General features: G+C 40.4%; 1 protein-coding gene across 6 annotated transcripts in view; it reads right to left on the reverse strand.

Moving 5' to 3' along the window:
• Positions 1-23314, reverse strand: part of AFF2 (AF4/FMR2 family member 2) — a 303503-nt gene that overhangs the window by 76646 nt on the left and 203543 nt on the right. For all 6 annotated transcript variants that reach the window (XM_042040192.1, XM_042040191.1, XM_042040196.1 and 3 more), the window contains exons 8-9: positions 20359-20410; positions 4422-4459 (exon numbers count right to left, since the gene is read on the reverse strand). In XM_042040192.1, coding sequence (XP_041896126.1) covers positions 4422-4459; positions 20359-20410 — 90 coding nt within the window. The remainder of the gene's footprint in view (positions 1-4421; positions 4460-20358; positions 20411-23314) is intronic.

A 23314-nucleotide genomic window follows, 5' to 3' on the forward strand; every position in this document is an offset into this window, starting at 1 on the left:
TTCACAGTTCTACAGAATTTCATGGATTACATGACTACACTCCTAAAAGCTTTCATTTTCCATTTAAAAATTCTAATTTCTTTCTTACAAAACCCTGGTAATTTCATAGTGTTGGAGGACATCAGGTTTTAACCAAATCATTCTTTCACCTGCCCACATATTCCCAAGGAATCCATCTGGCCATTTTCATAAAGGACTGTAATCTGAGACATTTGTTTAGAGTTACATTATACCCAGTCCTTAGTCAGAAGGGCATTGCCATGCAAAGAACTCATCTCTTTGTATGGAAAACCTGGAAAGAACATGTTTATCTTCCTAACATTGTCTCTGCCAACAGAGCAGACATAGAGCCTTCCTTTCTAATTGCATAGAGACTTGCCTTGTGTCTGTATTAGCTCACTGGTGGGCTAATCCACATTATTAGTGGATCTGGAGTAGGAAGACTTCTTGGTCTATACAACAGAGGCATGTAATATCAGGAATAAGAACAGTGACTAATCATTTGCTCTTTTCTGAAAGAATAACTACTTGAGTGGATTCCAGAGAAAATACGAGGGAAAGCATTTAAAACAAACAAAAGACTGTTTTTCCCCACACTGTGATGCTCAATGTCACACGATGTTGTGGGGACAGGAGGTTTCTGGTAAACTGATTTCAGGAAAGACTTTGCAAGGAGAGTAAGTCCGCTGGTGCCTCCCAAACACAGGATGTGTGTTTCTGGAAGTGCAAAACGCTGTGTGCAGGAAGGTGGGAGGATACTCCCCATGCCTGACGCCTCTGTAATTGCTGTTCTTCGCCCCCCACCTTCTGCTGCTGGCAGAGAGAAAGCACTGCGCTGGTTGACCTCCAGCCCACGCTGATGTAGAAGCTGCCAAGCCAAGCGCATTTGTACTTGAGAGCGAGGACTACCCTGGATATGAGGGGATCCTGCAGCTCAACCCACCTACACAGGACAAGTGATGTGATACAAGCCAACATGAACATGATTCCTCCAGGCTTTGTGCTGATGTGGGCTTCCATTGTCCACTCAAGTTTTGAAAAAATCTGCATTTCAGAACAAAGCTATTGTGGGGTTTTAATGATATCACTGTTTTTTCCCTCTTGCATCAAATAATAGGGTGTATAAAAGATTAATTCCTCTGGATGTGCCCTAATTCAAAAACATCTCTCATGTAACAGCTCTTTAGAAATCATAAACCCTCCACAGAATGAAATTGTTTAAGTCATGGTACTTCTTTCAGATGCAGGGATAGGAACAGCTTGATAAGGACCAGCAAATAAATAAGCAGGTAGGACTTTACATCCAAGAAATCCCTTTTGTACCACAGACTCTCAGTGTAAACATGGATAAAACCAATGGGAGAAAGCAAGTGCTCCTTACATAACAAGGTCAGGAGAGCATAAATCAGTTAAATGTCATGGATTCAGCAGTTATGGGGCCCACCTTGGTGTCACACACAGACAGAAAAGGGTCTTACGTTTTTGGGAAAGTTAACTACACTATTTCCACCAAAAAAACCCCCCAACAGTTCTGCAGACACAGAGATTTCTTAGCTATTTTCTGTGTGCTTATTTATAGTAATGTTATGTCAGATGATGCTACCAATACATAAAGATGAGTTCTGAGGATGCCTTGTGCCTTCCAGTACTACAAACATCATGGAATTGAGACCAAGCCTTCTGAAGGAGCCTAGTGCCACTGCACCTACTTGGGCCATCAGGAAGTTCACACAAGATAGTCTGAGCACCAACACACACTTGGACATTAAGAAACCAGCTGCTTGGTTGCTTTACTGAACTGCAAAAAGAAAACTTCCTTGTTTTCCCCCTTTCCTTGTATTTCTCCCTTGTTTAATGCTGGAGGGATTCAAGAGAACATAAAAGAACAGTAAACTTCCTGCCAAACATTACACCGGCAACATTAATGAACTGAGCAATGAAAAGTAAATAGACCATTCCTACAGAAATCTTCATCATGCTCCTAAACTAATATGTTAAATGGTGGCAGTATTAGGCTCTGTCCAAGGACTTTATATAACCTACAGTCTTTAAAAGGGAGTAATTTCTGCTTCCAGTTTTGGAACACAAGAACATGTCAGCATAATGTAAAAACAAGGAAATTTTTTATGCTAATGACAACTGCGAATATTTTATATATATATATTTATATATGTAAAAAAAATATATATATTATAGCAGATGTCAAATGCAGTTAGATTCAACTCTACTTATTAGTGCATGGCTTTTAGCCAAAAGCAATTCACATTTGCAGAAGTGTACTACCACATATGTCTTAATAACAAAAATGTGTTTTTAAAAATGTATGTGATAAGTCACATATGGTAGAAGGAATCTGTACAGCTTTCAGCCCTTATGACAATGGAAGCTACTAACTTTATTTTGCATAGCTGAAGAACATTAAAATTCAAGTGAAATTCTTCTTGACATTTGAGAGCTACAAAAGCAGCAAGTAAAAGCTGGCCAAGCCTGAGCTGTACTAAGTGTGGCTCTGACACTTATACAAATGCAATCCAGGGCTACTACTGCTATCTTGAAGACACTGTTCTTTCTTTTGCCCTGAGAGCTTTTGCATACAATCATAATTGTATACAGGTACCTTAAATAGTTACATGTCACTGAACAAAACTAGGCAGATTTTTCAGCTGTTTTGTTATGCAGAGTGTAATTAATATGTATAATGGATCCCCTAGGGTACTAATTGAAGCTGCCACCATGAACATAGTCAAAGAGAAGTTAAACAACCAGTTGGGGGAAACATGACAGGGTGAAATACACACATGTAGGTGGAAAGAGCGAGACCGTCCATCTGGCCTTCTTCCATCTCAAAATGTTACACTTACTCAAGTCCTGTAAAAAACTACTTAACCTAAATCACCCTTTCCCCCCATCTCCCAAATCTTTCTGGTGGATTAATTTGGCATCAGTGTCACATACATGCTGTTTAATAACTGCAGTGCTCAATGTTTCTGTTATAAGTGGGAAGACACAATTCAGTTGAGTCATTCTTGAGAATTTGACTCAAAATACATTAAAAAGTGGATGAATGATAAATGATTATTTTGGAGCTGTTCCCCAGGAATTTCATAACCGTGCAAGTCCTGGATCCTGTGTAATGTGAGGTGAAAACATAGCTCATTTCATTCTCTATTAAACAACCACCACCTAACAATGACTTTAATTCAGCTTGCTCTGAATTTGAACTAGCCCTATAGGCAAGAAAGGTCCCTTGCCTTATTACAAGTTTCACATGCTATCAGGTCCCTGCTGGATCCTATTTCTAATTTTTATCAGACTGAATGAAACATAAAGAGAGAGTGATTTATGGTCATCTGACATATTGCCTAATCACTCCAAGGAGTGTTCATACACATTTTGTGTTCACTTTATAAGGTGTAAATGACTACACATGATGGAAGCCAAGTGAGAAATAGAACTGTACTCTTCTGTTATGTCTTATGCTAGAACACACTGATCAGGGAGTCCTGTCAGTGCATGTTCTTATAAACACAAACCCATTCCAGTCTAAAAGTCAGCATGATCAGAAAACTACTATAAAAATAAGAACATTTCCTCTGTCTGTAACAGGAATATACAGTTACTGGGATGTAGTTAAACTGCTATGATCACCTACTGAAGTCAAAATATGTGTTTTTATTGGTACATAAGAGCCCATTAGGACTGGAGTGTTCATTATTTAAACAGAATAACTGATGCTGTTAGCTTCAACTGAAAATGCTTTTTCTCAAAGAGCCAGGACATCTATATAGCAACTTTCTTAATTCAATGATATATGGTTGAGTGTTGCCGCTAGTGCCCTAAGATTTAAGAACTTATCATAAAATGCCCTTGAAATTGCTCCTTGGTAGCTTGCTCATCCTTCACAAAGCCCTGCTGCAAAGAGCAGAAACATGCATGTGTGTATGGTGTGAGAGGCGCACGCACAGAGGGAGAAAGAGCTCTTAATCAACAGGATGGCAAAGCCTTGATACATAGGTGCAAAATATTCCCATGTGTCTAGAAATTATTTGGCACATTCCTAGTTATTTCCCCCCTGTCAGACCTTCTCGAGAATTGCAATTAAAAATCATAATCTTTTTAGCATGTACAAACCTCCTCAAGGCTAGGAGCACTATGTATTGAGTATGATTGTGATTATTTGGCAGCTATTCATAGACAACACATTAATTTATGGAAACTGGATGAAACTTGAGGAGTGCAGTCATTAGGGACACACGAGAAATCGAAAGCTTTCCTCAATGATACTGACCTTTTTATAGCTATGATTAGAGGCAACATGAATTCTATTATCTCCTTCATCACCCTTCTTACTGTCTTTTTAGTCATAGTATACAACCATGTCGTTAAACTTGCATTTTCAAAGGGATATAAAAATAACTTACTTTACAGGAATGTTTCTCAATTTTGTCTTTTCGGCAGCCTGTAAACACAAGAGGGGTGGGGGAAACAAATCATTAAGAAAGAGCCACACCAAAGTAAGCAAACATTAGCTCATGGGAGCTCTTCATCAGCGACATCCCAGAGCTGGGGCATGGGCTGTAAGACCATTCAGAGAGATAGTGCTGGGTCTGAAATTTGTGGTATCAGTGGGGTTTGTTTATTTTAATGGCCACGAGTGTTTAGGAACTGCTTATTCAGGGCTGTTACTTCATTTCCCACTCCGAGGTCTGGCCCCTTTGTCACAAGCTATCTGTCCCTATCTGGAGCAAGAACAACACGAAAAAACAGAGGGAAGAACAGACTCCATTTCCAAAACTGTTTTTATTCACCAGCAACAGAAAAGGGCAAGAGATGACCAAATGTTCAGATCAATTTCCTCTTGTGAAACCTTTGCGAAAACACACTCCAAATCATCTAAATGAGTAAATCTTTGGGCCTCTCGGCCTGCACCACCTCAGACATGGAGCCTGGTTCCAGTTTATTGCTGAACCCATTGATCTGTGTACAGTCCATTTATCATTCATGAAAAGAGCCAGTGATCTTCACAGTATATTAGAAGAAACAACTCAGATCATCTGTCAACGGCCCTCTTATTTCTGTTTCCCTCTCCACGGGGATTTCATCTCCTTCGATTCTTCTTGAATTAAAATGTTGCTAAGCAACACAGCTGGGGGCACCAATGGCAGAGCTGCGCCAGTCTATCACACTGGTTAAGCCGCTCGAGATGTTAGTGGAGACTTTTCCCTTTAATGCTTCTCTGGCATAATTATGTAATCTGAACCGACCTTGCATCCCACTCTAGCTTTGTTCAGAATAGGTAAATAATTTTAAAGGAAAAGGGCTGGAAATATCACTGGCAGAAAAAGCTAGTGTTGTATCATTTCAGAGAATTCCTCCTGGTGTTTGCAGAACAAGGCTGTAATAGATTTAAATGTGGAAAGCAGTCAGATGGTTGGTGAGATTACAAGCACAGAGAGCGGTGAAAGGCAGAATTAAGACAACTGATCCATAAACCCATTATAGAAAGGAAAGTTTTAGTGCCTAATTACCTCCAGAGGTATTTTTACAAAGCCTGCCAACATTTAAGAGAAGGGTTTTGGTGAGGAACTTTAACTTCTGCTATACTTAGGGATGGAAATAAAATGGTTCCTACATAGGAACTGCTAATATTAGTGGTTCAGAAAAATGCTCATACAAGCCCTTGACAAATTAAATCCTTTATGAAAGCTGATGAACTTTTGAAACCTCTGGGATCTGCACAACTGGGTTTCAAATCTTGCCAGAATGAATTTTCCGTTGGGCTCTATGATGGGGCTAGTTTTTCAAAATACCTGCTGTTTTGGCACTTTTGCCTCCCATCATAGTAATATCTGTGTTTAAATCCATGGAAATCCCTAATAAAGAATTTAAAATTTGGGAGAAAGAATGAAAGCTTGTGAGAGCTTGGATGAGGGAACAGCAATCCTCCGGGCTGGCTCCCAGTGTGCAAAGAAAAATGTGCTTGTTTCATTTGGATTTTATTTTCCATCTAAAGAATAAATCAACAAATGCATGATAGGAATCAATTATATTAATTGTACAGTAGGGGTGCTAGATAAAACACTTAAAACTCAGGAAATGCTCAATTTCAGATTGCACAAGTAGTTGTGAAAAACCCAAGCCTAATTATGCCTTCTCAAACAAGCCTATGATGAAATGGGGTCCCTGCCTCAACTGTGAGCTAATGTGATTGTGTCTCTTTCCAATAGCTCTCTCCCAAATCTCCCTTTTTCAGTGGCCATATGCAAATGCAGAGTCAGAAGCACGCTATTAAGAAACTTTCTAAGTAATAAACCACACGTAACAACACACAAATGCTTCATTTAAAATGAACTGAAACACCATCAAAAATGACATTTCTGTTTCCCAAGCTTCCCACTAAATGCCAAGTTTCAGTCCCATCCTGCAGGAAAATAAAATTATTTTTAAAGCTCATAAACATTCTTCCACAATGTCAGATTTTTTTTTTTGACTCTAGAGTGCTATTTTCCTTAACTCTTCTATATACCAAATAGCTGGGCTGTAACAATTCTGAGTTCAAGCATGTGAAGCTTGCAACTAAATCAAGGTTTTTTTCCTGAATTATTTAAAAATCACTACACAAAAACAGATATCAAAATACAGATAAAGAAGAGGAAACAGCAGAGTGGAGAGTGTCTAGGATCACAAATAAATAATGATAATGCAGCTGATTTAATACAAAGCACAGCAGAACATATTCTGGAGAGCACGTGCGTGACAGTGTGAGCTAAACTGTTTACATGAAAGATTAAAGAAGATGAAGATATTTCAGAGAGTGAGAACTGGCAATGTCAAAGTCACAGAATATTAAAGAGCAGGGTCTCTAAACTGCATGTTTGATTTTTGACCACTTAGCTACGTCGATTGCAACTGTTTACCCTGAAAGAAATGTCGCAGCTTCAGGAAGAAAGAATTATAGATATATTTTGTTTTCTTGGACCATGAACATTCTAGCACATATCTTTCCCTAGAATTTTACATGGAGAATTTCCTTTTTTTTTTTTTTTCCTTTGTTACCAGAAAAAGGCACTTTCCTAATTCTTAAGGAAATGCACATGCTGGAAGAACAGTGTCCTTCACACATGTGCCTGCTTATACAAAACTGAAAAACCATTTCTAGTGCTCAGGTTAATCTACATGCCAGCCCAGTTTAAAGCTGGATCATTAGACAACTGGTCATTTCCTATTACAAAGGATTCACTTTGAGTGGGATCACAGTGATGTTAAACACAGCACACAATATGTCAGGGCTTCTGTCTGAGAAAGAAATGCAGGATCTGTCCTTCTGCTTTTATTTGTCTTCTAGGTATTGCTCATTCATTTTTCAAAGCGTATTTGCTGCGATATCATGAGCATGCCCAGTGGCAGAAGATAAAGGAAGGCAAAATCAAAGTGACATTGAGTAACTCTACACATTAAGCTTTGATGCAGAAACATATTGTTTGAAAATATTTGGTGTGCAGCAGGTCTGTCAATTAGAGCTAATTATTTTTCTCTGATCAGGAAGAATGCAATCTTGTTTTAGGCAGGTTTCTTTGAAATGTACGTCTTTTATAAACCTTCATTATAGGAAAATACTTCTTCCAAATTACTTCTTTTCTCGGCTGCTTAGCTATTGACTCAAATTGTCTGTGTTGAGTAGTTCTCTCTGCTTTGATAATTAACTTTTGATCATTACTGAATTTAGCAGCTCTAGTCAGATGTGTTCATAGCTATCCTCCTCAACTATTTCAGTGTTCATCGCCTTTAATCTTTGAACAAAATGATCTCATTGAGCCCCCATCAGCCTCGCTACTCAGTTAATAATTCCTGTTTCTCATCTTCATGACTGAGTTTGTTTTAGACTTGATGCAAGCTTTTGATTATTAATTTAAGGTATTTCAAAGACAAACATGTTTTAAGAGTTATTTTTTGAATCTTACATTCCTAGGCCTTTACAATGTCCTGGGTTGCAGTGTATTCTATTACCATCCTCATGAGCTGTTGAAATCAGGTGGGGCAGTGTTTCCTTGCCTCCTGCCCCCAGACTATCTTTCTGTTAATGGCCCATCATTGTCCTGCCCCATGACTCACAGATAACTCCCTCCGGACTATCTTCTGTTAATGAGCCCATCAATGCCTGGCCTCATGACTCATCATCCCATTGTGAGATGCTCCACCCAGAGGGAGGAACCAAGCATTCCATCCTGGATATAATCTGAGATTCTGAACACCAGAGACACCCTTTCCACTGGATTTCCAGAGGACAGGAGCTACACAGCCACCACTGGACCTTCCGAGGAAGAGCAGACCCTTTTTACAGCATCACTGCTTCAACAGAACCACAGCCATCACTTCAGGAGGACTGCAGCCACCATTCTACCAGACTGCTACCACCACCCTGCCTAACAGGGTGTCAGGTTGTATCCTGACTCTGACAGTTTGAACCAGTGTTTTCTTTTTTTTTTCCCTTTTATTTCCCCATTAAATTGTTATTCTGACTTGGTGCCTCCCACTGGTTTGTTTTCAAACTAGTACAACAAGTAAGAAACTGGTTTTGACTTCACAATGATTCCTAAACTTCATGTGTTAAAAGTATTACCTAGAAACAGAGCAGGTGGGAGGTCCCTGAACCACCATATATGTGCCCTGAGTGACAGACGCTGCTGCCAAAGATTGAAATGAAATTGGACTGGTATAATGTAATATTCAATGGGTGTTAGGAGAATTACATCATGGGACCTTTGCTAATTTTGAGCTTGAAAACATGCATTAAAATAATTTAGGATGATTAGAAAATGAAAGCCAGAGTGAACCAGACAATCATTCCACTTTAATTTGTAATTTTCTTCTGACTTTTTTTTAACAATTATGGCCTCTCCATAATTGTGCTTTTGCTCCCTAAGACCTTATTTCAGCAGCTGACTCCAGTGTTGAATAAGAAAGAAGAAGATGAGGAATATGTGAAAAACAGTAAGACACAGAGGCTCACCCCTCAGAGAATTTTTGCCCAGAGATGTTTTACCGTGATTCTTGTAGCTGTGAATGACTCTTACCTCTACACCTGATTTTGCTGCTAGTTGTTTTACCATTATCTGAAGAGGCACCTGCACCATGCTGTACTACACACTCTGTAGTGTGGATTTACCCATAAACTTACTTTGTTAGAAGGTATTTAATTATTACACAAAAGATTAAACATGGGAATAAGCACAAACTGCTTCTAGATTGTGCGCAAGGACTGCAAAATGTGAAAATGATGCTTTTCTTCATCACTATCAATTACGTGACTGGCTTTTGGATTGAATGAACCAGAAAAAGTACTCCAGTCAGTACAACTTTCCTACATCACAAAGGAGAGGAGAATGAACTGACAAGAGGACAGCTCAAAAATAACCAAGTAAAATAGTTGGCGTCTGCAAAAGGCAAATTATATTTCTGGTGAAGTGTTACAGGGGAAGTGTCTGCTATCCAAAGTAAAGATATATCTTCCATTGCATAACTGAAAATCCAAGATTTTCATCGAGAAGTATTTGACTTTAAGAAAGTGAAATTAGATACAAAACTTTTCCCAAGAATGCCCCCTCACCCTCTTGACTCAGAAGCACTGGCGAGCCAGCTAAGAAGGCAATTGCTGAGCCTCAAAGCATCTTATAGGGCGAGACAGATGACACTTCATGCCATCGTATGTCTTGGCAGAAGAAGGCAGACCTTCATGCTCAAACTTTTCCCCTTTTTCCAGGACCTGCTGCAACTCTAACTCAGGTTTATCTCCCAGTTTCTAACCAGCTCTGTCTGCTTGGGTGAACAGCCAAGTGACTCTACACAAAAAAGTTTACAACCCACCACACTCTTCTGTGCTGTAGGTATAGAAGAGATTCCTCAGAGACTCAATTCAACAGTACAGTAAAAACAAAGACAATTTCCACATTAGTTAAGTTATATATATATAGCATTTATATTTCCTCCTAGATTATAATTTGCTTTGGAAGTTATACCATGCTCTTATTTATACAGAATGCCTTCTCTATGATCCTCAGTAATCAACTGAGAACTACGACTTATCGACTGCGCTGTGCTCTGATTTCTCCAGTTATATAGTTGGTGTTAAATACAACTTCCTGTGGAGGAGAACATGGTGTGCAGCAAACAAACCATCCAGGACTGTGCTGGGAATCCGAAAGCCAAACCCCAAGGCCTGAAGTATCAGTATGTGTATGTATAAACATGTGTTGTGTTCCTTATATTTTTTTCTTCTTTACTTCATTGGTTACATTCTCCTCTACCTGTCCCCTAACATCAACAGAGGAGATTGTATTTCTTTCTTGCTAATTGCCTTTGACATGAAGTTGGCAACCTTGTATTTGAGATTCTGTGTGTGATGTTCCCAGTCAGTCTCACCTCGAGGACAAAAAGCCCAGTGTTACTGTATCTCGGACCAAAAACAATGGAGAAGATACTGTCCCCCTCATGTCACAGTTTTAAAAATGAGTATTTTTCCTTCAGGATTCAAATGTGTGGAATGGATTAGCCAAAAACCATTTTTTGAAATATCAAGTCACCAAGCATGTGGTTATCTGCAAATCAGAATGGTTCACTGAGCCCTCGCTGTGTATGAACCACAGAGAGCTCCCATCATTGCTGTGAGCGATGCAGTAACCTTCACGGCTTCACAGAGAGATGCTCAGGAGTACTTGAAATACTGCAAATTTCATTTCAATTGTTGCAGTGGAGGTTGGGTAAAACAAAACAAGTGTTTAAGTGACCAAATCTAAACCAGTCTGTCTTTGGTTTAGGAGTCACGCTCATCGTTGATGAAAATGAACTGCTTTTAACTGAGATACAACACAGATGTATTTGGGCTTCTACTAGCAATTTTTTCCAAATCCCTGTTTTCCATCAGGCTAACAGTCGAAATCAAACTGAGAAAGTGTGCAATTAAAAAATGTGGCCACTTCCAATTCTTGAAGAACTATTCTCTAATTTTTTTTTTTTTTTTTTTAAAGAGAGAAAAGAGCTACACACACTGAGCACACACTGCACTCTGAGGAGTGCTTGGCTGCTTGTGTAGACATATCTGAGCTGGCTTTAAATTAGCTGGTGTGGTTTCTGTGAACATTGTTGCTTTTGCCACACAGGTTTCAGTTTACTCAGTGTCTTTGGTGAACTTTACAATACAAACTGTTACAGCTATCTGTCAGTGAGCAGCTGTACTACAAAAATAACTCACATAACATGTTTGCTTATTTTAGGACTTCAACTGTAATGTACCTAGACAAAAGAGGCTTGAAACAGTGTCTTCCTTTCCCATAAAAAATGCTCTTGACAGGAAGTCGCTACCTGTACTAATTTTGAGTCCTCAATTCAACAAAGGAGAAATTTTAACATGACATTACAAATTCTACTTATTCTGCTTTTGCAGCCCTATGAACCATTGTAACCTACCCCAGGTGACTCTGCCTTGTCTGGGGAGTTGGACTCGGCCTCCTGAGATCTCTTCCAACCCTAACTATTCTGTGATCCTGAAATTCTGTGATTGTCAAGTTAATTTAAAAATGCTAACCAGTGTCTCACGAAACCCAGTAGATTTAAGTGTTCTGACAGCACCAATTGACTACAGGAGAGAACAGAACTCTATCTAGAGCTAGGCCTGATTTTTCATAAGAATTGTTTTATTTGGAGAACAACTATACATCCCTGGTGACAGAAGTTCAGAAAACTGTACTGAATGGTCCATTTTTAAGAAAAAAATTCCACACTGAAATTCTGGATTGGAACATCCTTTCCTACCAAATAATTAGTTTCAAATTGATTACAAATGACCAAGGCTTAGTGGACGATAGTCCTATTGTGAAAATATAAAGGATCCACCTGTAACTAAACTCAGTATTTGCCATTGTCTTATTTACTGATGATTTTTCTAAAATGTGTGTTTGGTTCAACCCTCCAGAAAGGTAATAAATAATAAAAAAATCCATTCCTTGTTGGGTTTACTCTATAGCTGCACTTCATCATGTTAATCACATGATTTAAAAATTGAGGAGGCAGAAGAAACATAGAAAAGGTCAAGAATCATTTATAAGAGAAATAAAAAGTCTTCCCTAAACTTCCTCCAAGGAATAAGCAGCAAAAGGCTTGTTTCAAAGAATATCCTGTGACCTTACTGTCCAGCTACAGACAGTCACCATGATCTGTGTATTCCTCAGTTTCCCAGTTCTAGCAGGAGAACCATCTTTTGTATCCCTGAAACTCATCTCAAGAGTGCTGATATTTTGTGGTCTATTGTTAAGGTCTCTCTCTGTGCCAGGTGTAGTTTTAGAGTACAGTGCCTGATTGTTATTTTTGCAATGTTCACTTGCTCTGCCACAATGGACAGGCGGGCACCTCAAGACACAGCCCCTTGTACTCCTGCTCATTTGCACTTCATGCCCTTAGTTTTCCTTTGTGATAAAGGCCTTTATCTCATTCCTTTGGGAATCCAACCCACCCTTAGTCTTCTCCCTACTTTAAACAAATGAATAGTTCCCTAGACTTGAGAAGCAAAAGGGCAGAGTCACAGAGTACCAGCAGTGGCAGTAAATTGATGTTTCTGCTGTTCATGCTACCCATTTATTTCCTGTGTAGGACTAAAGACTTTGAGGATTTTAATTTATACTGAACATTACATCTATACTGAATGTTAAATGTATTACAAACAGGAAGCAGACACAACAGAGGTAAAAAAACATGAAATAACTCTTTGCTGACCTTGGTCTGGTTTAGTACATTGCTCAGATGACTTAGTTAATTACTAAATTGCACAGTTCCAAAAATTATACTTAATTGTATTGCCATGAAATTGGTAATTTTGCAAAGCAGGCACACTCTCCATGAGAACACCCTGCTCAAATAAATTGCACTGTCACACTGTGGTCCTGACCTGTCCCTGTGTGCAGGCAGATCTGTTCTGGGAAGATTCATCCTGCCAGCACAGAACAGAGCACCTACAACCTCAGCAAACCTTGCAGTGGCAGATGAATTCATCCTAAGAAAAATTAAGGTGTTTAGTTTTCACTACTGTTCTCTTTCTGGAATACCTCCAGGGGAGATCAAATTTCACTTCTCTCCTTATTCTGGCTGACAGAGGCTAATTACTGGATTTATCATGCCCTTTTCAGCACCTACTTTACACTTTTTCTGACCACCTATGAGTCTCTCCTTCAGCCTTTTGCAACCCTGCCTGTCTCAAACCCAGAACTAGCACTATCTTCTATTGGTGTAAAAAACTCACAGGAATTCAGATTTTGAAGTTCATAGATGGTTACTTAGGCTTTTACAGAAGAGCAACTCTGCAGATGGCCAGTGTAAGAAAACCAGACACTTTCTTCACCAAAATGCTTCATGAGACATTCATGATAAAAATCACACTCTCCTTCTGAGGAAAAAAGGGAGATAAATGTGTCCTATGTGGTCAGATTAGTGAGTGCTGAGCACTGAGATGGCCTGCAGGTATCACAGACTTCAGATTTATTTTACAGGATAGTCTGGCCAAGTCTGGCTTTTCTCTTAGCAACAACAATGCTGGGGTTGATCAATTCTCTCACCTGCTGCTGCCTCTGCTTTGTTGCCAAAACACTACGGGGCTTTTGCATAAGTAGCATACATAGCAAGAGGCTCTGGGGAAATATATTTTCCTCCATGCTTACAATAAAGACTCCTTTACAAAAAATTGTGCGTACAACCATGCGCACACACACAGAGTACATGGCCCGTCCTGTGGACTGATAGCCTCATCTCCCTCCTCTCTCCCAACCCAAAAAGGTTGGCAGATCACCAGCATCAGGTTCTTATGGCTACACTGAGGAACAACCTCTATTTAACTAGTGACAGAGGCATCAGGGGTTCTAAAGCTTCTCCCTCACTTGAATGATGTCTTACAGAGCTTGGCAGCTTCAGGGTGGTGGCAGGAGAAGTGAATGCAGGAGCAGCCCGTCTTAAAGAGAGTTCTGGGGGATTATGGAGTGCCTGCTTACTTGTGGGGAAGAGAAGAGAGGGCTTCTTGAAGATGTATCATGTAAAACTTCTTTTCAACGAAGGCATTTCATTCCCACTTCGTTAGGGCTGCCTAACAGGCATGTCAGCATATCTTTTCCTCTGTTGTTTTCTCTACTGCAGTGGAGGGTTTTTGACACTGAGCTGCCAGTGTCAACACTTGGAAACACTTGGAAAAGGTGAAGCAGTGGGAGGGATGGAGTTCCTCCAGCTCCTGTGCTGGTCTGGGCAGCTGCTGCCCCAGAGCCCAGGTAAGATCACAGCTGCAACCTGCAGGGGCAAAGTCCTTCTTTGATCTGTACTCCTCTGCACTCTACAGCAACCATTTTTGCTGAGGGTTGTGTTAATCCCCTTCCTCACTGATGGATGACCTCCACAACAACAACATGTGTGAAAAAAATTACATGTGATTCTGTGAATTTGAACAAGTTAAAAGCTTTTGATAACACAGTGTATTTTAGTGGTGTGCTATGCTCTTTGCAGAAAGCTCAGCCCAGATCTCAGGGTGGCTACTGAAAGCTTCTGCTGATAATAAACAAATGATATGAACCTATGTGATTACCATGTGAATTATAACCTTAGATATGTCAGTCATCAAATCTCTTACTACCAAAGATTTGCCTAACAGAAACTGGAGTATTAATTTACACAGTTGATGATATATTGTTGTTTCAACCAGGGTTGTGCACAATAAAATAATTCGAATAACAATTAAAATGGACTGAGGTAGCAAGAAGGGACATATATCCATGAAAGATTTTTCATGGTTAGAGACTGACAAGGTTGGAGAATGACTGTATTATCCTAATAGCTTCTGTTTTCATTAATGGCTTAATGGAAACATTTCCCTACAATTATAAAGCATGGCTGCAGATCTTAAGCACTGCAATGTGTGTTCTTTATCAAACACATGCTGCTGTGGCTACAACTGATGCTGCACCACTCTGGGATTTCAGTGGAACCCAATGACAGATAAACTGTTTACATTAGAAGACTCTATCAAAGTTATTTTGCACCTAGTTTCATCCTAATCCATCTGATTTTTCTATAGCTTTGACAAGATGACCTCTCTCACTGTGTGTGCAGTATTGATGTCATTACTGAAGAGCTGTTCTTCAGCCTTTCTGCTGATAACAAAGTAAATGGAAATGTAGAGAAACCTTGGGGAGGTAAACAGCTTGTTCAGGATCTAGCTAAAAAAATGGGAAAAATACAACAGGAAAGGATATCTATTGTTACAAGGAAAGTGATCACTGTTGCACTTTAAAAAGTGTTTACATGATATGATGAAGGCAGATTATGCCTTAGAACCTCATAAACTTTAAAAAAATTAACTTGAATAAAGGCAATGAAAGCTCAGCATGTAGTACAAGAATTCAAGGCTCAGCCTATGGCTGATTACCTTTTTAGACTCAGCTAAAAAGTCAAACATTTTGAATTCAATTACCTTATACTGACCTATCAAAAAAGAATTATGTTTATGTAAAATACAAACAATAGAGTGGGGCCATGGATTACATGCATGTCTTGTGTTTCTAGAGTTTTCAGAGAAGTGGCAATCACTAAGGGGAGAAGAAAAAAAAATCAAATAGAAAAGAAAAACATCTTAGTGATTTGTTCTGCCAAAACCACTATATACATGAAATACTGAAAATGGAGCAGGTCTGTAACGAGTATCAAAGTTTCTTTGGTTCAAAACCACACAGAACACTACCAATGTGCTTTAAATTAAGTACACATTTAAAAGGTTAACGGGACTATTCCTTAGGCAGAAGAACAAAGAGGAGCTGGTTAAAGAAAATTGGGTACACTACAGCTACTTAAAGTACTGTATCCAGGCACAACTCATTTGGATGCCTTTGAGCTCAAAGCTAATTTGAATTATACAGAGGTGTTTCAGAGAACAAAAATACCAACCTGTGTTTTATCTAAGCTCTTTCAGCTGAACTGAGCTACTAATTAAAAATCTTCACTACTCTTCCTAATTTCTGATGTACTTTTTTAACAGAGTAATAAAGCCATCTAAAAAGCTGTGTCCTTCCTCAGAGAAGAGTGTTAACATTAGCATTTCTGAAATACCTTGTCATCTCCTGGTTTTACTAACAGCATGTCTGTCATCTGCCTTAGTTGTACCTCTTGTAGCCAGTCTGAACATCCTGTGCCATACTGAATGCAATACTGATGCATGTGCCAATGTTGCTCTCAGTGGCAACACCAAAAGAGTTCACAATCCAGGCAATGCTTACATGTAACAGTACCTCTCAAATAATACATTAAACAGATGTGTACCTGATATTATAAATATGTGACATAAAATTCTATTGGGTTGGTCAGTGTGCATATTAAAAACCATTCAAGTAGGTCAAATTGTGGATAACTTAAAACTTTAAAGACAGCAATTTTAATAAAACTGTCAATACAATTTTCTTTGTAAAAACATTTGACACTGATTATGCTGCTTATATTGAAAGAGAAACACAAGGTCTGTATCTTCAGATCTTTTATTGAACTGTGAGCACAGCATCAATAACTGCTTCTCAGCTGTAAATGAAAATTGATTCCAGATCTAACCCATCGTTTTCTGTGTGTCTTTAATCCCAAATCACCCACAATGAGACATAAGAATCAGCATTTTTATCTATGGGACAAAGCATGTGTCACATGGGCAGCTCCACAGTGTCTGCACTGGAGGCACTGTGGTTGTGTTTACACGTGTAAGATGCAGGAGGTAAATGCAGCCTCTCCCTGCCAGGGCCAAAAGGTGGGAACAGGAGTTTGCAGCTGGGGTGGAGTCATTGCAACTTGCCTCATGCTCTACTGCAATGACCAACATGGTCCAAAGCTTTACAGATCTGAAATCTGAAGGGACCTACGGTGAATATCTCACTGGACCTCCTGCAGGTCACAGCCCAAAAAAATTCACTCAACAATTTCTGCATCAGGCCCATAGCTGCCAGAAGGCTAAATGGAAAAGAAACCCACAAAGTTTCCATGCAATTTGCAGCAGTTTGGAACAAGTAGGTTGAATTTGCAGTCAGCTCTCACTTGCTGAAGCCTCTTAAGCCCTCTGGGGTGAAATTAAAGTGTACAGCCTCCTTCATCTTTTCTTGGTGATGTGTTGCTAGGCCATCATCATATGTGCCTTAACCAAAATAGACATAACACTTCCATTAAGGAGGATTCTCCAAATCATGTTTATAACTTTCAGGAGCAATTTCCACTTATTCAAAATTCTGTTTGAAAAGGCAATGCCGAAACTGGGCAGCACACTCAGTAACAGCCTTGCTGATGCTATCTGTAGAATAAATACCTTCCATTGACTTCGACCTGGTAGTTCCTATCCTATCCAGAAATGAAGGTCAACTTCTCAGTTACATGACTGACTGGAGCTATTGTGTGTTGTGCTCCTCCTCAGCAGTGGGGAGAAAAGGAAGGAGATCTGTAACACCTGAAATAGTACAAGGCCACAGACCCCTGAGTAAATGCAATCCAGTTCATAAATAAGGGTGCTTGTTCATAGGAGTGAGGGAGGAAAACAGAAGAGCTTTGTTTCTTGCAGCAAGTTTCTAACAATCTTCCACCATGACAAATGCACTACTGGTAGTCTCAGAAGATGGGCTGATAGATCAAACTCTCTCCACATACTGTAGACTTTCACTAAAAGTTGATATCCAAGTGCATTTATGGATTGGTGTCACTACTGTCCTGCCATGTAAAAATTGAAGGGTTTCTAGCAATTCCCAAAGGACGAATACTAGGGCTCCCTATCACACCACTGATCTCAACAAATTTCAATTTCCTTGAAATTAGAGTAGAAATAAAGAAGAAAACCTTGATTTTTACATTCTCTGTTGGGGTTTTTTGAATACAAATGAGTAAATGCCAGCTCATGCTTCACACTGGCTGCAGGCTTATAGAAGAAAAAATCATAAACACTGTAAAGACAATGATTCCATTTCCTTATAGAAATGCTGCATAAACTGCTAGAATGGTTTTGAGCTGAGAGTTTTAATCTTTTCTCTTCCTGCCAGAATGAGCACATGTGTACACCTGAATAACAATCATCATTTGACTGCAAAATATTTAGGTTAAAAAAGCCCTCAAAGTTACTTTGTTGATGTTTATGTGTCTGACCAGTGGGCCAGATCAACCTTTCTTCCAATTTCCAATCCCCTCTCCTTAAAGAGATGTGGCAGAGGCTGCTGAAGTGTAATGAGTGAGAGATGCAGCAGAGTCATGCTGCTCAGCATTGCAAGGCCTTAGCCTGCCAAAAATATAAAGGCAGACACTTACAGTCATTCATTCAGGAAACCTAAAAAGCTGTGATCTGTATAATTTTGTCTATACCCTATTTGTAACACAAATAGAAGAGATGCAACCATACATATATGGGGTACACAGGAAAGCTGAAGGTTCCCTTGAAGTGCAGGGCATTTAAGAAATGTTCTCACTGTGCCTGTGTCCAGTTACTTTATTTGGAATCCCTAAGGATACAGGTCAGTTTATAGATGACATCAAGTTGGGCTGTCAGTGGTGGGCTTGGTAGTGCTCAGTTAAGAGTTGGACTTGATGATCTTAAGAGATATTTTCTTTCTGAAATGATTGTATGAAAAAAAGCCCAGAAATTTTCTAAGTAGTACAAAATTTTGAGAAACTACATGAATGGTCCCTATGGTGCTCTCTTGTTTGTCTGCAGCCTATGCTGTGAATGGTATCACTGGGAAGACACGTGGAACTTTGGTGCAGTCTGAGGCTTCCTGCAGCTCAGGCACATCCCCACCACAGAAGGGCCCAGGCTGCAGCCCTGTCCTGGGAGCAGTGTGACACTGCTCACACACACGAGGCATATCCCACACTGACAGCAGAGACGTTCCAGAGCTGTCAGTACCCTCTGTGCACTGTATTCTTTCCTGCTCAGGATTAACATCAGAGATGACATCTGCTCAAGTCAGTGAGGGCTTTTCATTTGATGTCAGCAAACACTGGTCCAGGCATTTGCTTCTTCATTCACCAGTGAGAAGGGATTTCATCCTAGCAGTATAAACTGTGTAAACTCAGAATTCTGCAAATTCTACTTAAGTCACTAGAAAACTGTTACTGTGGGAAAACAACAGTAACTGCTACCTGCCAATGTATTTCCATTTATGTATTTTAGGCATCTCAGGATCACAGTGTCATTTTACAGGACCATTTGGGCCATCACCATATTTGCACAACACTGCATTGCACAAGTACAGGATTTCAACCCTTTGGCTTCAGAAGACAGTGCTAAAAAATACTGACTTGTATGACTAAGGGGTCAACTTTCACCAGAAGGTAAATCTTTCCTGGCATGATCCTAAAGGATGGATTAGGTAGGCTGAAGGAGAACATTTAGGTGGTTTAAAAATAAATAAGAAAGAACTATTGGCCTATAATTAACATTTCCCAGACTGAGCAGATGATCTTATGCTGAATTATAGCATCACCTTCCTCTCTATTGCAGACATTCAAACATTTGAGCCTGCTGCATATATGAAGTAAAATAAAGGATGAATTTAACACAAAGTTTCATTTTTTTTCCCGATAAGAATGTTGAGAGTATGAATTTTACCAGCTTTCTTTCCCAGCATTAGCCATACATATTTATAAATGGGAAGGATAGAGAATGACATGAGCCAGTTTTCTGAAAATGATTCTTCATTAACATCCCAAGTACGTGGAGAAACTTTCAGTATTGATTTAGAGCTACATGCTGAGGGCTTTCCCTTTCACAAATGGGAATCACTGGATTACTGTGGACTCCCAGCCCTTCACTCTCTGACTGGAACAAAATCTTACCGGCGAAATTTTCTCATGTGGGATTGTATAAATGGATTACAAACTGGAAACCAACTCTGTAGTTGTGTTGGTGCTCTGATGTGGTCATTTTACACACGCTTCCAAAAAGCTCATCAAGTCAGAAAATGGGTGCAAAGCAAGGGGAGGCTGTTCCACAGTTAGCTTGGTAGAATGGAGGACAGAGATTCAGACCACATTAGCTGTTCCTGAGTGATGCTCTGTGTGGTCTCTAATTCAAAGGTTAGTAAGTCATATTTTGGTTTAGTTTAATCCACTTCACAAAGTTAACCAACAAAACTGAAATGCATTCCTGTTTGAGAGTAAGTTTCCTCCAATGAGAAAGAAGCAAACAAGGTTTAAGCCAATGGATTCTGCAGCACACCAAAATGCTTTTCATGCAAATATAGTAAGTCAGCATACAAACAGATCCAACCTATGAAAAACTTTGTCAGATTAAATGGTCTGTGCACTTATATTAGATGTATTTACCTGTTCATTGTCATCTTCATCACTGCTAAGTTTTAGATCATCCTCAAGCATTCTGAAAAAAAAAGAGAAACAATACAGAATTATATTTAATGAATTAACTTCATGTACAATGAGCCAAATCTACACCTCAGCAAAGTCAAAGGAAAAACTCTCTTTCAATTCAAAACAGGAAAATCAGACCTGAGGTAAGTAAACTGATGAATACCCCATATATGTATGTATTAGTGCTTCTTTGTGATGCTAGGGAAGAACAAATGACTTTCAGACTCATCCATCATGAAGTTTGGCAGCCAGCTGCTCTTTCATGTCCTCTTTTATTGTCTCACAGGGATTAGTCCATATACACCGATATGTATTTCTAAATCAGAAGAGAAATTCAGCTTCAAGGCTGCTAAAAACTGAGAAAAAGTCATCCATGTTTCATTCTCAATCTGGGGCACCACCAATTTCCTTTCTGGTACCAATCCCTACCTTATCAAACTGAGAATGCAAAGTGGAGAACAGCAAGAAGAGGAGGTGCTTGTTTGAGGTTTGATGGGACCTCACAGTTGTTAGTATCCAAAGGCAGAGCAAACCTTTTCCAATCTGGGAACTTGCCAGTTCATACCCCCATTTTTATGTACTTATTTTTTAATACAGGGAAATCTCACAGTTGTGTGAGATTTTCTGTGCCCTGCACTTGGTTAAAGGGGAAGGACGCTCCTAAAAGATGTGGCTGGCCCTATGCCTCCTTCCCTTCTTTTGGCAGAAGAGAGAGTTGAATTGCACATTACTATATTAACACTCATATGACTTCTTTTTCTTTTAATCCAAGACTTGGGTATGGGAAAATTCATGGGGCAAGAAACCATGTTATTTGCTGCTACAGAGACAGAAAAGGTCTCTTCTTTGGGGGTCTGTCTAATCAAAAAGACGAGCAGTCACCAAATACACTCCCGTATAGCTTCCCATATATTCACACTTTTATCTGAGCTGATAATCATCTGGGCTCACTTCTACCTCACACCCATCTTTTCACCTTGGCAAATTGTCTTATCCCAGGATGACGTATGAATGAATCAGCACATCTCCCTCCCATCTGCTGTGACAGCCACTAAAATTGCAGATCTTCCTTTCTGCCAGCCCCAGCTCCTCTACCCACTGCAGGAGGCTTGCAAATTGCAATTATTGTTTCCTTTCTGTCATGATAGAGACTGAAGTCTATGATTTTTTATTGTTAGCCTTTAAATAACTCTAGCAATCAATGGATGTTCTGTTAGGAAGGGTTTTTTTTTTGTTTGAAGACTACCAGTAAATCATGGAAGCCTCCTGATACATGGAATTTTAGGGAGGGGGACAATAATCCTAAATGTGCAAATATCAGGACATTCGAAGCCCTAATGGTGGCCTCAAAAAGAGAAAGTGAAGGAGATCTTTAAACTGGTTTATGAGTCATCTGTCTTTTAGTGACCTCTGTCGTCAGGCAACCCAGTGGTTACAAAGTATCTGGACACGTAACTACCAGTCATTAGCATCCTGATAAATGGCGATGCCTCCCTGTAATACGTGAACCCATAAAAGTACGTCTGCAGCATGGATTAAAAAAAAAAAAAAAAAATTCTTCTAAAAGTTAGGATTCGCGGTGGGTTGACCTTGGCTGGATGCCAGGCGCCCACTAAAGCTGCTCTATCTCTCCTCTCTTCATCTGGACAGGAGAGAGAAAATGTAACAGAAGGCTCGTGGGTCGAGAAAAGGACAGGGAGAGATCACTCAGCAATTACTGTCATGGGCAAAACAGACTCGATTTGGGGAAATTAATTGGAAGTATTGCCAATGAAATCAGAGTAGGGCAATTAGAAATAAAACCAAATGATAAAACATCGTCCCCCCACCCTTCCCTTCTTCCTGGGCTGGACTTCACTTGCAGTTTTCTCTGCCTCCCCCTCCCCTCACAGCGGTGCAGGGGGATGGGGAATGGGGGTTATGGTCAGTTCATTATACGCTGTCTCTGCAGGCTCTTCCTCCTCAGGGGGAGGACTCCTCCCACGCTTCCCCTCTTCTTCCAGCCTGGGGTGTCTCCTGCAGGAGCCGGCCCCTCACAAACTTCTCCAACTCGAGCCCTTCCCACAGGCTGCACTTCTTGAGGAACTGTCCCAGAGTGGGTCCCTTCTGTGGGTACACCCTCCAGGCACAGGCTGCTCAAGTGTGGGTCCCCCAGGGGTCACAAGTGCTGGCATCCCCCTGCTCCAGCGTGGGCTCCTCTCTCACACGGACACAGGTCCTGCCAGTGCAGGCTTCCCATGGGGTCCCAGCCTCCTTCGGGCATCCCCCTGCTCTGGCCTGGGCTCCTCTCTGGGCTGCAGCTGCATCTCTGCTCCCCACGGAGCCCCTGGGCTGCAGGGGCACAGCTGCCTCTCCATGGGCAGCACCAGGGGCTGGCTCTCTGCTCGGGCACCTGGAGCACCTCCTGCCCCTCCTGCACCGACCTGGGTGTCTGCAGGGCTGTTCCTCTCACATATTCTCTCTCCTCTCTTCCAGCTGCTGTTGCACAGCAGTTTTTTTTCCCTTTTTAAAATCTGTTATGCCAGAGGCACTGCCACTGTCACTGCTGGGCTCAGGCTTGGCCAGTGGCAGTCCATCCTGGAGCTGGTTGGCATTGGCCGTGTTGGAAATGGGGGAAGCTTCCAGCAGCTTCCCACAGAAGCCAACCCTGCAGCCCCTCTGCTACCAAAACCTTGCCATTCAAACCCAATACTCAATTTTTCAGGAATTATTAATCTTTAGAGGCCGGGACTCTGGTGATGAACAGAAACTTTTAATGCTGTTTATCTAGCAGACACATTCATTTGTTTCCCCAGAGCCATTACTTGCTGTGCCATTCTCAATGTATCGCTGTGCCTTGATCTATCCACAGTTCCTGATTGTTATCTGCAAGTCTCATTACACCAGAAGGACAATACCCCCAGGAAACCGAGAC

The sequence above is a fragment of the Corvus kubaryi genome, unplaced genomic scaffold, assembly GCF_017639235.1.
Source record: "Corvus kubaryi isolate FWS band 111438036 unplaced genomic scaffold, C.kubaryi_AGA036_p1.0 37395, whole genome shotgun sequence".
In the NCBI taxonomy this organism is placed as follows: Eukaryota; Metazoa; Chordata; class Aves; order Passeriformes; family Corvidae; genus Corvus; species Corvus kubaryi.